Genomic DNA, 14,235 nt, shown 5'->3' on the forward strand with positions numbered 1-14,235 from the left:
TGCTGGTTCCTATTCCATCATTTAAATTTTAGGGTTTTCTTTCTTGTCGATTATTTCAGCTTTTCAAAACTTGACAACAAGAAGAGGATAGGCCAGTAAACACCCCTTTGAAACAATCTAGGACTTCGGAGCCTGTGCGTTGCTCTATAGAGTTTCGAAGCCAAAAATTACTTCGTAAAAGCATCTCTCTCTGGAGGTCTTTTTCAGACGAGTACTTTTTATTAAGAGTCAATACAAGAAACAAAATCGAAGGCCCACAAACTAATTTTGTGTTTCTGTATGAACAAATATATTTTATGTATGTACACACAGAGAGAGAGAGAGAGACTAAAAGTTTTGATCATGAGTTAATAATAATCAAAGGAGGAAATAATAAACTTATTCTATAAAATAAAATAAAATAAAAAAACCAAGTGCCTGGAGTTGGGCAGGACCGGAGCAATAGACATGAAAGGCGATGAATGAGCATCACTCGTTTCGTGTATAAATCCAAGTAAAAGTGATGATGAGGTTTATACGGATTTGATGGTGTTGCCATTCTTGACTGAATAGGAAATATGTAGACCATCACCATTGTCCTTGAGAGAGGAGAAATACATACTAGTGTGTGAGGGAAGAAGCGTCCAATAAATTCCGATGTATGAATTCAAAGATTTGGTCCAACGTCAAAACCTTTACTTTTTTCAATTCCACCTAATCCATGTCCCTGCGTTTCGCTTTCATGCCTTCAGCCTCAAACACCACTACTATACGTACCACTACTATAGACATTAAGTACATGGTTAATTATACAGTATTGTCCTTCCCCCCCCCCCCCCCCCCAACACTAGAAAAGCATTTCTTTTATTCATTTCTTTCTTTTCATTTGTATATGGTTATGAAGAAAAAAATGGGTAGTACGTAGCTTGATATCTCATGAGTCTTTTTTGCTTGATAGACTTAAACCAAGAAATTAATAGCTTAGAATCGACGATTTTGACCGAAATTTTCTTGAATGAGACTTCGATCGTAGCTGTACTTGTTTGTTTAAACATCTTGCTAGTAATCAAATGCAAACGAAAGATTCAGCTCTTATATTGTATTTGTTTCATTCAATTTTCAATTACACAGCTGCAATCTGCATAATTATCTCACGAGCTGAATGAGATGCGAGTCATAGGACCAATCGTCCATCGAAGCTTTTTTTTCTTTTTGCTCTTTCGCGACTCACCAAAGGTGAGTTTAATAACATAGCATAGAGAAAGTTTTGACCAGCAATGATAAAATACATGCATTTAAAAACCTCCTAGAGATTGATGAGTTTCTGAAACGTTCAATGGATTTGAAGGAGCTCAAATTTTCCAGAAATTCAATGGATTACTAATCTCTCGATCTCCTGATCTTTTCCAAGAGTTTAATTACATCAGATAAAAGTTGGCACCTGGTAGTATTAAACATTAATGAGGAATTGCAGTCTGATGTTATCTGGGGAGGGTACGTTTCATATAGCTTATAATTGTCTAGAAGGCATTTTCAATCATCTTTTGAGAGAAACTAATACCCAGAAATTGATGGATTCGAAAAACATGAGGCTGCAATTTGCCTTTTCATTGATATTTCCCTTATCATGCATGCAGTTAAAAGGATATATTTGTAGTCTGTAAATACTGTGTTATGTCTTTATAATACACGCGTGTACGTATCTTCTAAAAAACTTTGTATTCACGCATATTGTAATTATTCTGAAAAATATTCATATGTATGGAAGATGTGTAAATAAACTGGTAACTTTTGGCATGTCATACTTCCCTAATAATACTTCAAATTTTGGAAAAATGTAAATTTTGTCTCAGGATTGCGATATATATATATATATATATATATTTCAAGTCACACATAAAAATTTATAAAATTGTAACTATGCGTATCATAATTTCTATGAATTTATACATATGAAACTAATATGATCATAAAATTGGGTTTGTTTGGATAGGATATTATTTGAAATATTATTTGGAATAATTACTGTAGCACTTTTTGTAATGTGATGTATGTGAGATAAAAAGGTGGTTGGAAATATAAAAAGGTGGGTTGGAAAATGTGTTTATGATGCAAGCGAAATATTATTTGGGATAAATTTTGTATCCAAATTAGTTGGAAAATGTAACTAACATAAAGTTAGTTTCATACACAAGGGTTAGTGTTAAAACTAATAGTAATGTAACATAATCTATAAAAACCTGTTGTTCGATTGTAACTTTCAAATATATTTATACTATTTTCCGCATATATATTTGTGCATTATTTTGCCAAATTCATAATTTATGTCAACTTTTTGATCCTATTTTTGAAAGAAAAAAAAAATACATACCCGTATGAATACATGTGCTATTCCTTTTGATGCTGATTCCCTATTTCACTAACTGTGGATACATGTCAAGAGTTTATATCAAAAGTTCGTGCGGAATTCTTCTGTAGTCCTTTCCTTCTATTCCTCGAACTGTAGTGTGACAAATTGGGATTTGGCAACCATTTATGTCCTACTTTCTGCCAGACAGTTTGCTTGCTGGATAGTGATGTGTGTTAGACAAACAACAGGATCAGTAGATACTAGAAAGGAGGCCAAAATAAAAAAACAACTGAATGTGACAAAAGTTGGGAAGTTTGGAAGAAACATGGATCATTAGAGAGAATTTTCATCGTGTAATTGGATTAAAAACTCTCAAATATTACTCCACTTGCCCATTAGAAAGAAACCTTTAGCTTGACAAAGTGAGCATAACTAACCTCGGGAATTCTTTGAGAAGTTTTACAAACTCAGAGCCCACAAAACTGTTCTCTACCATTTTTATGGGAAATTAGCAGAGTGAAATAGTAAAATTCAGAAAGGCCATTAATGTTTAAATTCATGGAAAGGAAGATTTTGCTCTCCCTACTTAACTGTTTCCATACATTTTCTTACAGAAGTAAGCATGTTTTTGCAAATAAACCTAATCCCCACAGTAACTTTAAAAGCCGGCAACTTTTGAAGTCCTACGAGGGACTTATCTACCCAAACACCCAACCGCCCTCCCCAATCCGATGTGGGATAGAAAACCCCACAGGGTGCCCTGCTGCTAAGAAGTAACTACCCCCAAGCCCTTGGGAATGAGTTTTCTGTTTCCATACATTTTCTTACAGAAGTAAGTATGTTTTTGCAAATAAACCTAATCCCCACAGTAACTTCAAAAGTCGGCAACTTTTGAAGTCCTGCGAGGGACTTATCTACCCAAACACCCAACCCCCCCAATCTGATGTGGGATAGAAAACCCCACAGGGTGCCCTGCTGCTAAGAAGTAACTACCCCCAAGCCCTTGGGAATGAGTTTTCTGTTTCCATACATTTTCTTACAGAAGTAAGCATGTTTTTGCAAATAAACCTAATCCCCACAGTAACTTCAAAAGTCGGCAACTTTTGAAGTCCTGCGAGGACTTATCTACCCAAACACCCAACCCTACTTAACTAATTCTTGATTCTTGAAAGGCTATTTAGTAGCCTAGCAGTGGATGTGGATCCCACTTCTAGAAGATGATAATCTTCCATATTTGGAAAAATCCTCCTTCTGGGAAAGTTATTCAGAATACTTCAGCATGTCTACCTAAGATGACACATTTCCAAATGAGAAGAAAAGTACCTAATCCTAGGATGTTTCGAAGAAGGAGAAAAACGGGCAAAGAGTAAGTAGCAGCAGCATACAGCAGCAAAGCCAACGCCATTGATTGCTCAGCTAAGTACCAAATCCTGGGATGTTTCCAAGAAGGAGAACACGGGAAAAAGAGCAAGTAATAGTAGAATATAGCAGCAAAGCCAACGCCATTGATTGCTCGGCTAAGAGGTTCCAATCAAGTTGGGGAAAAAAGTGTTGAAAATGGAACGGCTATCATTGTAGCCTAGAACTAAGTATTCTCAATTTTCACCTTTCCTATCAAACTTTTGAGGTGCAATGATGTTAACAGAAACTGGAACAATTATCGTGTTGATGGGTTGTGGAAAAAGCACAAGACCTTAACAATCACGGACCTCATTTTAACCATATGTTGTAATTTTGGAATTTGACCAACTGACCAAGAATCAAGTACTTGATAAAGTTTACAAAATAGACTAAAAAAATATAAATGTCGGGACATTTTATACTCCAATAACCTAAATACAGAAAGGAAAAAGAATACAATCATTGCATACGTAATATTTAGAATCAAACTGTTTGTGAGCGTTCGTGAATTGGTTTGGTTAAAACTCAACTCAACGTCAATCAACATCGAATCAAATTCGAATCGAACTCGAGCCAACCAGGTCGAGCTCGGACACAAATAAATTCAGTTCGTTAGCTCATGAGCCGCTTGATTATATATATTTTTTATTTTAATAGTGAAATTACATATATATTCTTAATATTTTATTATTTGTTAAGAAAATTACTATTTTATTCATTTTTTTAAAAAACAAATATAATTATATTCTATTTTTTAAAACTCAAGTAGGCTTGAACTCGAACTCAACTCAGCTTGAATTTGAGGTCGAATTTAAACTCGAATTTTATATTGAGAGTTCGTCAAGTTTGAGGTCGAACTCGAATCAATTAAGTCAAAACTCAACTCGACTCGTTTGTAATCCTAGATACCGTAATCTATTTACTTATAATACTAATTGTGCAAAGACGTTATTCAACCACGGCATTCTTGCGTTCTAGTTAACATTTGAAAAATCGTTCTTCTTTTTGAGTATTCATATGAGAATTCATGTCGTGTAACATAAACCTTCCTAATGTGTTGAATCAGCTAAAAATATGTCATTACAAATAGTTAAGCGTATATTAACACTATAAAGAAAGATAAACTTGGAAACATCAACCTTGGAGATTATTGATATCGAATGACAGAGACAAAATGGTAAGAGCTATCTTGAAAAAGTTGACGGGATAAAGTTATCAAAATTTGAAAATATTCCACAAAAAAGCAAAAGCCTTCGAATGTGACGTACGCCAATCCTGTGGAAAGTTCAGTATGATTAACCTTCTTAATTAATAGTGCGTAGAGCGTGAAAAACTAGTTGAACGGTAAATCGACAACTTCTGTCATCTCAGCTGCTTAGTAGAAGACCATCGTCAGATGAAAATTTGTATTGGATGAATGGGGATGGCTGCTGGCGCCGGAAGAAAACGCAGGACCAGTTGATGCTGAAAATTCCACATTCTAAATTTCTTTTTTTCTTGTGAGGGTGATTAGCTATCGGGACTACTCCTGCAAGAATAATACCACTCTCTTTTTTGGCTTCAAAGGAAAACATTTAAGTGGGAACCCTGAAACGGAAAACATTTCCTTACTGTAACTTCCAGGAAAGAGCCCTAAGCATCCGCTTGGCTTTCCGTTGCTCCTTATCCTTCTTTGCCTCTTAGCTGTCAGCAGATCGAATTGGTCAGCCGGACAACTACGCATGAAAGTGAAGTTTAGTTTCATCAACTGGACTGGATGAATCTTCTAACATGGTGATGATAGTTACTTGGCCAGTTCAAGTTTCTGCACACATTACAAATGGTAAGAGACCCTTTTTGTGACTTTTCCGGAGAAAAAGACTTTTTCTCCACAGGGGAAAAGAACAACGGGGTTAGGTGCACCTGCGGTTAATGATTTGGTCAGTCAATTTGAAAACCACCCCAAGAAAAAAAATGAAATTTGAAGTTAGCGCTCAAATCCATCCGAACTGGACTGACCAGCAACCTCAGAGAAGCCCCCGTGTCCAGTAGAAAACATGCGGAGAGAGAGAGAGAGGCATTGGCCAAAACAGAGATGATAATAACAATAATAATAAATAAATAAATCCAAAGCTGAAAGGAAGGATAAGGCATGATCTTACTTTCCTCAAAAATCACCACCAAAGTGGTTGCAGACCAATGTCGTGACGTACAAATGCTGCTGTATAAACGATGATTAGAACCTGGAAATCAAATTCCAGAAAATTAACAAGGGCCTTGCACTTTCTAGACCAACAAAATTTTGATCAATTAGATGACCAAGAGAATATGTATATCTGACAGATAGAAGATACAGGGCCATCACGAGAAAATCAAAACACTGTTACAGATGGCCTGCAAACAAGAGTGCTCCAACTCTAAGTACTATCAACTTAATCCACTGCATGGAGCAACCAAGAAGAGAAATGAAAAATAGCATTTACACCCAGAGGACATTCACACTTTATGCCTCAACTGCAGTTACAACTTCTTCATCGGTCGTATCCGATGCAACAATCTCCCCAACAGTGTCTCCATCTAAACCTTCCGGATCAGTATCCTTGCTTGCTTCTGCACCAACAAGCTTCTCCCTAAGTTTCACCGTAAGTTCTTCTCGTACGCTCTCGTTTGAAGCCAGGTACTGTTTCAAGGCCTCCTTGCCGTGTATTGTCTCACCATTCACATAATAAAACCCACCATTCTTTCTGAGGAACTTGTGCTTCAATCCTAACTCTATGATCTCTGATTCACGACAAATCCCCTTCCCAAATTCAAGCTCAAACTCTGCTGTTCTAAATGGAGGGGCATGCTTGTTCTTTACAATCTTCACCACAACTTGGCTGCCTATGGTCTGTAAACAGTCGGAAAAAAAAAACAGCAACAGCACCCACGTGAATAAAGAACATGAACGAAGTCAAGTCTAGACCACATACTCATTTAGGTCATCTTGTTAAAAACAATTGATTCCAGTCACTCCAATCAAGGTATCCATGTAAACTAAAGCAGTTAAGATTGTTCAATAGTAAGAGCAACTGACCATATACCTATACCTTCAACAGCTCAATATGAAGAAAAAGCATGCAAAGTAGTGTGTTTTCTTCTATATCCTTTATAAGAGACCACTAATGCTGCTGATCAAAGGCCAAAGAAAAAAATCAAATAAACAGTAGACAAAACTCGAGCAATTAATTACAATTTAACAATAACTCTTAGGAGATGAAAAATAACAAAGTAAAGAAAGCCTTTAATCTCTTTTGATATGGTACAAATAAGGCAAAATATAATTGTATGGCTCAGCAGATTAGCATCCTTCAACCAGCCAACTTTAGTCCACACGTTTGAACAGCATACTGCAGATTAATCCAGTCTTCAGAATTTCTTTACAATAAAGCATTTTTTTCACAGAACAATACTTCATAAGACAAAACATTTTCATTGAAGGACCTCTTTACACAATTTAGCACGTGCATGCAGAGAGAGAGAGAGAGAGAGAGAGAGAGAGAGAGCAACTAAAATAATACAAAAGCACAGACCACGGATACAGACACGGTTAACTTTGAACAAATAGAAAACAATCTCATGGTCAAAAATGTTTATACAACCAAAAGGTGTCAGATACAAAACAAGTGTGAGCATCTATTTCCAAATCCAAGGCTTACAATTAGAGGCAAAAGATCCTTCAGGTTGCCTCTTGAACAATCAAAACCACATGTTCAAAATGTAAACTTAAGTAACTAAGAGGCAATTAGAGATGCAAAAAAAATTTTACCTCATCACCCCTCTTGACAAGACCTATTCTCTTGATGTTTAGACGCACTGAAGCATAAAACTTCAATGCATTACCACCACAGGTGACTTCAGTGGGGCCACCAAATCCAACAACAGATAGTTTTGCTCTGACCTGAGTAACATGTAATTCCAAGAAGTTGGTAACTGTAAATTAGCAAATTATAGGAAAAGAAAATTGATAAATTGCAAAGTAGCACAAGAAAAAGTATCAGTCCTCAGGCTCCAAACTTATTTAGAGAGGTGAAAGGACTATATTAATGTATGAGATAACATTAATTCTCCCCCTGGTAATTACTTACCTGGACAATCTAGTTCATGCCTATAAGCAACCTCACATGTCATGTGAAGAAGTTCTAAAGCAAGCAAAACCATATTAAGTAACAGCATAACCTGATCTTAGTATGACATGCGTGATTAATAGTCTAATTATGTAACATCAAACCAAATAGATAAAACAAATGTTCTTCAGGTTCTTCTTAAAAATTGCAAAAAAAAAAAAAAGTCTACTGGGACAATTGAACCAAATTAATCAGGTCTGATTAAGTTTTTATCTCTTTTCCACAGTTCCATTTATTTAGACAGGGGACTGATGAGTTCCTGGTCTATTTGAGTGGGCTGCTAAGCTTTATTACAATCAAAGCAGTAATGCACCCAGGTTTTAGTATTAGCAAATTTAGGCAGGCACCCTCATCAGATGAGAAAAAAAGAAGGTTCTTCACGACACCTATAAACTCTATACAGAACTTCTGAAACTCATTAGCAGTACCTGATTAATAAAGATTAGGATAGTTTGTGATAAAGACAAAGAATGGCTCAGTTTGCGAAGAGCCTGGCTCATTAATCTAGCTTGCATTGCCATGTGAGCATCGCCCATTTCACCGTCAAGTTCACTTTTGGGGACAAGGGCAGCAACCTGAAAGCCAGTAAATCATTCAAAAGTGACTTACAATCAAATGACCGTAAACAATATCCAGAGATTCAACAGCAATCTCAACTTTTAAGGATCAGCAATCCAGCTTACACTGTCCACCACAACAACATCAACTGAACCACTCCTGATAATGGTATCTACAAGACTGAGAGCCTGCTCCCCACAATCTGGTTGTGAAAGAAGTAAGTTTTCAGTGTTGACTCCGATAGCCTGAGCTAGGGCTGGATCAAGAGCGTGCTCAGCATCAACAAAAACACAGTAGCCTACTCCAAAAAAAAAAAAAATTCAAATTGCAATATTCTGTAAAATCTTGACACAAAAATTGTAAGAAACTCTAGTACGAAAATTTAAAACCAAACCTACTTTGTATCTTCTTGAAAAACAACCTGCCTATAGGCTAGCCTTTAAGACAAACCATATAGACATAAAATACTTATGACTTAAAACCTTAACTGCAAGAAAATAGAAATATCAACTGCTTAACTGCAAGAAAATAGAAATATCAACTGACAAAATCCTAATAGGAGCATTACTACAGGAAGCACTTAACTGCTGCAGATACAAATATTTGTCCATGTTGGCGGGCAAATGGCGACTGACAATATTAGACTAGATGATTCACAAGCCATAGAAAATCAGACTACTACCCTCTTTCTCACAATCAGTACAACGAGTCATCTTAAATGCAACCAGTACCAGAACCTACAGCGATCCAATTCAGAGTGAAAGGACATTTCTAACTAATGGGTTAAAAGATAGAACTTGACATTCAACACTCAAATCTGACCAAATTCAAGATAAATTCCACTTAGGTAGCTCATTAAGAACTATTTTGACATCAGCATCATACTGAGAATGCATATAGACCTCCAGATGTCATTGCTGACAGACTTTGAGCACATCTTTCAATGGGAAGTCAGATCTTTGCTTCACTGGTAAAATATCAGTATTTAATTTCAATGCATTGATCGTATTTTTCTATGCCAAACACTCATAAGCAAACCACCCCAAGACACGAAGATAACGCCTCTCTAAATACTCTCTTAGCAGAAAGAAAAATAGGGAAGTCTCTCTACTCATGGAACTATATTAGGAAACCTTGGAAATGAATACTGCATCAAGAGAAAGAGCAAGACTGCATAAACTAATTCAAGTCACCTCCTTGTTTCTGTGCCTCAGCAATTACATGTAGAGCAAGAGTTGTTTTTCCAGAAGCCTCTGGACCATATATCTCCACAACACGTCCCTGCACACAGTAAACAATAAGGTTAACAGAAACCAATAGTGATACAAAGTAATTAAAAAGTTTCCATTTCAGTGAAGGTTTTCAGGAACAAGACAAAGCTTTTCTTTTGCTACACAATTTGGAAATTGCAAATGCTGATTAATCAGAATGGAAAGATTCAAATCAAGAATAATTACAGCAGCTCTTAGTTGAAGTCCCAATTAGATAGAGAAAAGTCCTTTCAGTGGTATAGTATTGCACTCTAAAACGATGTCAATATGATTCTTTAGAAATTTGCAGATATTTAGTGCACTTGAAACAATAATTTAAAATCAGCATCTGGCATTACAGCATGAGAAACACATAAGATGTCCAACCTTTGGAAGTCCTCCAACCCCAAGCGCAATATCCAAAGCAAATGAACCTGTAGACACAACTGGAACTTGTTTGACAGGGGCAGAGCGACCAAGCCACATGATAGAACCTTTTCCAAATGATGCAGTGATCTGATCCATTGCCTGCTTGAGTGCCAAATCTTTCTTTGACATATTCTCCTCACCCGAGTCACTTCCATCTGACTTGGATTTTCTTCTACCTTCCAGACAAAAAATGACTTATGTTCATAATGAACTAATGAAGCAAAAAAAAATATGATATTTTCTACTGCAGAGAGAGCAAAAAGTAGGTACTCTCAAGCAGAAATAACACAATCCCAGCCAAATGTAAAAAATATCAAACTCAACAAATTTCAGCAAAAAGCTACACTTAAAAGAACTCATCTGATTCAAAGAAGCACAGAGGGGAAAAAAGTCAAGTGATTGTCACATTAAGGATGATGCACTTAATGTTAAAATACTCCAGGAGGGAGGTACAAGTCCAAAATATGGCAAAATACTTGCATACTTGGGTGCTATATAATTTTTCTGCCAAGACACTTGGTTTTAAGATTCTAGTGAACAGAAAACACCAAAACATGGGGGAAAACATGCATGCGTCACGCTAAATAAACATGACGTTTGAAGTATTCAAACACTAAGCAAATATATGTATTAGTTTTAACTGGTCCTGGCAAGGGGGCTAAAGCCTAAAAAGATAGACTTTATATGCAAAAGTTATTTTACTTTATCTATTTTTGAAATCCATGAACATGATCACCAAGACAAGAAGGTATGAAGACCAAATGCAGGTCAGTTCAGCAGGAAAATAAACTTCGGGCACCTTTGGAGGAAAAGTAGGAGAGCTGAGTGGATGCCCCTAACAAGCTCTTCCTAAAAGTCTGCATCAACAAACAATAAATACGTGTCATGACTCATGAAGAAAGTGAGAAACAAAATAAAATTTAAAAAAAAAAAAAAGAAGAAGAAAAGCAGTAATAATTGAAAAACAATGTCACAAAACGTATCTAACAAAAGACATTTTCTTTATACAGTATGCCACTTCAATAATCTTTTTAAAAAAAAGGAACAACTTCTGCAACTTAGCAAAGTAAAGCATTTGATTTTCGTAATTTATAGGAAATTATAGAATAATCGTTTATTCGCAGCTTCCGGCTGCCAATAACAAATATAAACACTATATTACACCTATAACTTCAAAACAATAGTACAAACAAAACATAGATAGCGAAAAAACGCTGAAACTCAACAAAGCTCTGAAAAACATATTTGAGCAAAAGCTGAAAATAAAAAATAAAAAAAAAAACACTTCAAATTTCTACAACGGGCCATTACCTATCATTAATCCTAACCAAAATTTTCAAAAATACAAAGAAAATAAGAAGAAAATCTTCCCTATTTTAAGTGGCCATCCTTGTATTTCTGGTTTGCTGAGGAAATTACCTGAGAGGGAGGTTGCAGAAACAGAGAGCGTCCGAAAGAAGAAGCATTTCGGAGAAGCCTCGCCATCATATTCAAAGGCTTCCACCAAACCCAAAGAAAAAAAGGAAAGTCAAAATCCCTTTGAGAATGCCCTCCTCACTCCACTCTGAACTTTTTACTATCTCTAAAAAAAGAGTAGGACTCTTCTCTGTCTCCTCTCACAAGAGACTTGAGAGAGAGAACGGCCAAAAAAGGAGCTGCTAAATCATTGTGCTTGATTCGAAAAGTTACTTGAAAGCTTTTAAGAGAAGTAGAAGTGAAGGAAGAAGAAGAAAGGAGGAGAGAATTTTTTTAGGGTTTTAAGCAATTTTCCCTCGCTTTCCAGCTCTTCGTTGTAGCCTCGCCTTGCCGTGGTTTCCTCGGACGACGAAAAAGAAATTGGAAAAGTTTTGGAATTTGGAATTAACCAATGAATTAGGTTTAATTAGATTTACCTCCCCTGAGGTTTGTTCGAACACGTATTATTTGAAATTTTAGGTTTAATTTGGTTTAAATACATTTACTGAAAGTTTGACCAAATAACAAAAACTCGCTGTCAACATCAACATCCGACTAACAGGAATTATGAAATAACAGAATTGCCCTCTTTTAGTTCAAATAGTAAAAAAACAGGGAAAAAAAAAAGAAGGAGAAAGACCACAAGTAGAAGATGGTGAATACATAAAACAATACAAAAGCTAACAAAATAGCAAAAGACCAAAAGAAAAGCAAGGTTGAGGAGAAAAAATAAACAGCTTGACAACTCTAATTTTTTAGTTTCATAGATTAATTGATAGGAAAAATGAGAAAAAAAAAGGGGAAAGCTTAGTAGTACTAATTTGCAGTAATTACCAAAAGAGAACAAAAAAAAGAATGAAAAAAGCAAACCAAATTTTGACACCATCCCAGAGTTCCTGCACCATTATTCTTTTTTCTAACAATCTAAATAAGATTTCTTCTCTACTTAATCTTCTTTGATATTCTTTCTTTCTCTTTTTCTTGACCCTTTGTTTCATTCCATTCCTAGTCAACCAAAATCAAAATTCTTCTTGAACTTGAGCCTTCTTCATATCATCTTCGCTCTTTTTCATTCCTCTACTAAACAGAAACATACAAAGATTCAAAACATATCTTCAAAATTCAAATTCTATTTGGAAAACTTTGAAGAACATAAAAAGTCCCAAATCGGACCTTTTAAAATTTTGAGTTTAAAACAATAAATGTGAATTGGGATTAGAATATAGTCGATTGTGTTGACTTTCTCCTATTTTTATATTTTCCTCTTTTTTAGAATCATATCAGTACATATTAATTTCATGATATTTATTTGTCATTTAAAGGTGACGGAGTAGGCAAGTAGTCAAGGTTTTTCATTCCACATGCTACTCTATGATCATCTAGATTGATTTTGTGGGTAAGTAAACGTTCTAAACTAAAATACAAGTTAGAAAATGTAGTTTTATGGATTTTTGCCTCCAATTATAGTAGTGGCTGGTGGTGGCTATTTTAAAAGCTTAGTTTTTTAAAAAAAAAAAAAAAGAAAAGAAAAGTTTGATTGACGACTTTTTAGCGCGGGTATTCTTGTGCTTTCATTGCGTATTTATCGCCAAGCTTTCATTGCAAGGGGGAGTCTGTTACACATTCATGACTTTGAAGGCTTTTTTTATAATTTGGCCAAATTTTAGGGACTGAATTTTAGTTTAACGAAACATCCGGGGAAGTAAATGTCACTGCGTGACTGTATTGTGAACTGTGTTCACTGGTGGGGCCCAACTCCAGCGGCGTTGCTTCGTGTCTCGTTCAGTCATTTGCGAGAGAGTCGCTCCTGGATTTACGCTTTCTTGTGTCGATTGGAATTTCGACGACTGGACTTTTCTTTGGGTAAAAGCCGAGTCTGGTCCGGCCCGCGTCTGAGTTTCGCTTGTAAGACCCAAAATATTCGGCCTAGAATCTAGACGTATATTCGCATTTGGTTTTATGGCCAATGTGATTGGATTTGGAATGATCCATGATTCTCAAATGCCCAATCTTCCAAGCTTAAGCCGAGCGATGCGCCATCATGTCAAATTTGTACATTTTTAATCGTTCTCTTTCACAAATTGGACAATTTTTTTCTCCCATAAGAATAATGTGTTAATAAATTACTTGAATTGAATGAATATTTATTATCTAACTTTGTAAGACTTATCATATCTATCAATTCATCAATTAGGATATTTACTGAGCAAAGTTACTTTGCACGGCTAAGCAAAAGAAAATAATTTGAATAAAGAGCATAATTCTTCTATCAATTCTTGTAATTACTTGTTTACAGATTAAACGAAAAATAAAGCACTATAACCACAGAAATAAAAGGATTAGAAGATTGCGACTTGTCATTTTAATGACCGTTTGACGTGACAGAGTAGCTGTGAACGCAATTACAATTTGGTAACAGGAGTCAGTTTGTGAATTTAATGAAATATAAAAAAAATATATTTTTAAAATAATATTCTACCCTAACACACTCGATTGAGATTACAATAGTCAAACTTTGAGGTGATCAATAATAGGAAGGAGCAGCAGCATACATTTTTTGTTTCGACTTCTCTTTGGCAAAAGATCTGCCGATCCCGATACAAATTTTACACTCCCGTGTGTTATTAGAATACATTCACATTGCATATAAATTATCACGGTTGAATGC

At 35.6% G+C, this 14,235-nt stretch overlaps 1 protein-coding gene across 3 annotated transcripts; it reads right to left on the minus strand.

Moving 5' to 3' along the window:
- Positions 1 to 5,843: 5,843 nt before the first annotated feature.
- LOC113697620 (DNA repair protein recA homolog 3, mitochondrial-like) lies at positions 5,844 to 11,939 on the minus strand. 3 transcript variants are annotated; one of them, XR_011816886.1, is made up of 9 exons: positions 11,532 to 11,939; positions 10,912 to 10,969; positions 10,071 to 10,288; positions 9,627 to 9,714; positions 8,559 to 8,731; positions 8,304 to 8,450; positions 7,518 to 7,649; positions 6,799 to 7,098; positions 6,406 to 6,599 (listed from the first exon to the last, which is right to left on the minus strand). XR_011816886.1 is itself a non-coding variant. In XM_072055018.1 (8 exons), exons 1-8 carry the CDS (start codon positions 11,598 to 11,600, stop codon positions 6,213 to 6,215), a joined length of 1,272 nt encoding a protein of 423 aa, XP_071911119.1. In that variant the 5' UTR covers positions 11,601 to 11,938; the 3' UTR covers positions 5,844 to 6,212. The 3 variants fall into 3 exon arrangements, 1 of the variants encoding a protein (XP_071911119.1); XR_011816885.1 differs by having other exon boundaries at positions 6,786 to 7,098; XM_072055018.1 differs by lacking the exon at positions 6,799 to 7,098 and having other exon boundaries at positions 5,844 to 6,599; positions 11,532 to 11,938.
- Positions 11,940 to 14,235: the final 2,296 nt, after the last annotated feature.

Source organism: Coffea arabica, chromosome 6e (genome assembly GCF_036785885.1).
Source record: "Coffea arabica cultivar ET-39 chromosome 6e, Coffea Arabica ET-39 HiFi, whole genome shotgun sequence".
NCBI lineage: Eukaryota > Viridiplantae > Streptophyta > Magnoliopsida > Gentianales > Rubiaceae > Coffea > Coffea arabica.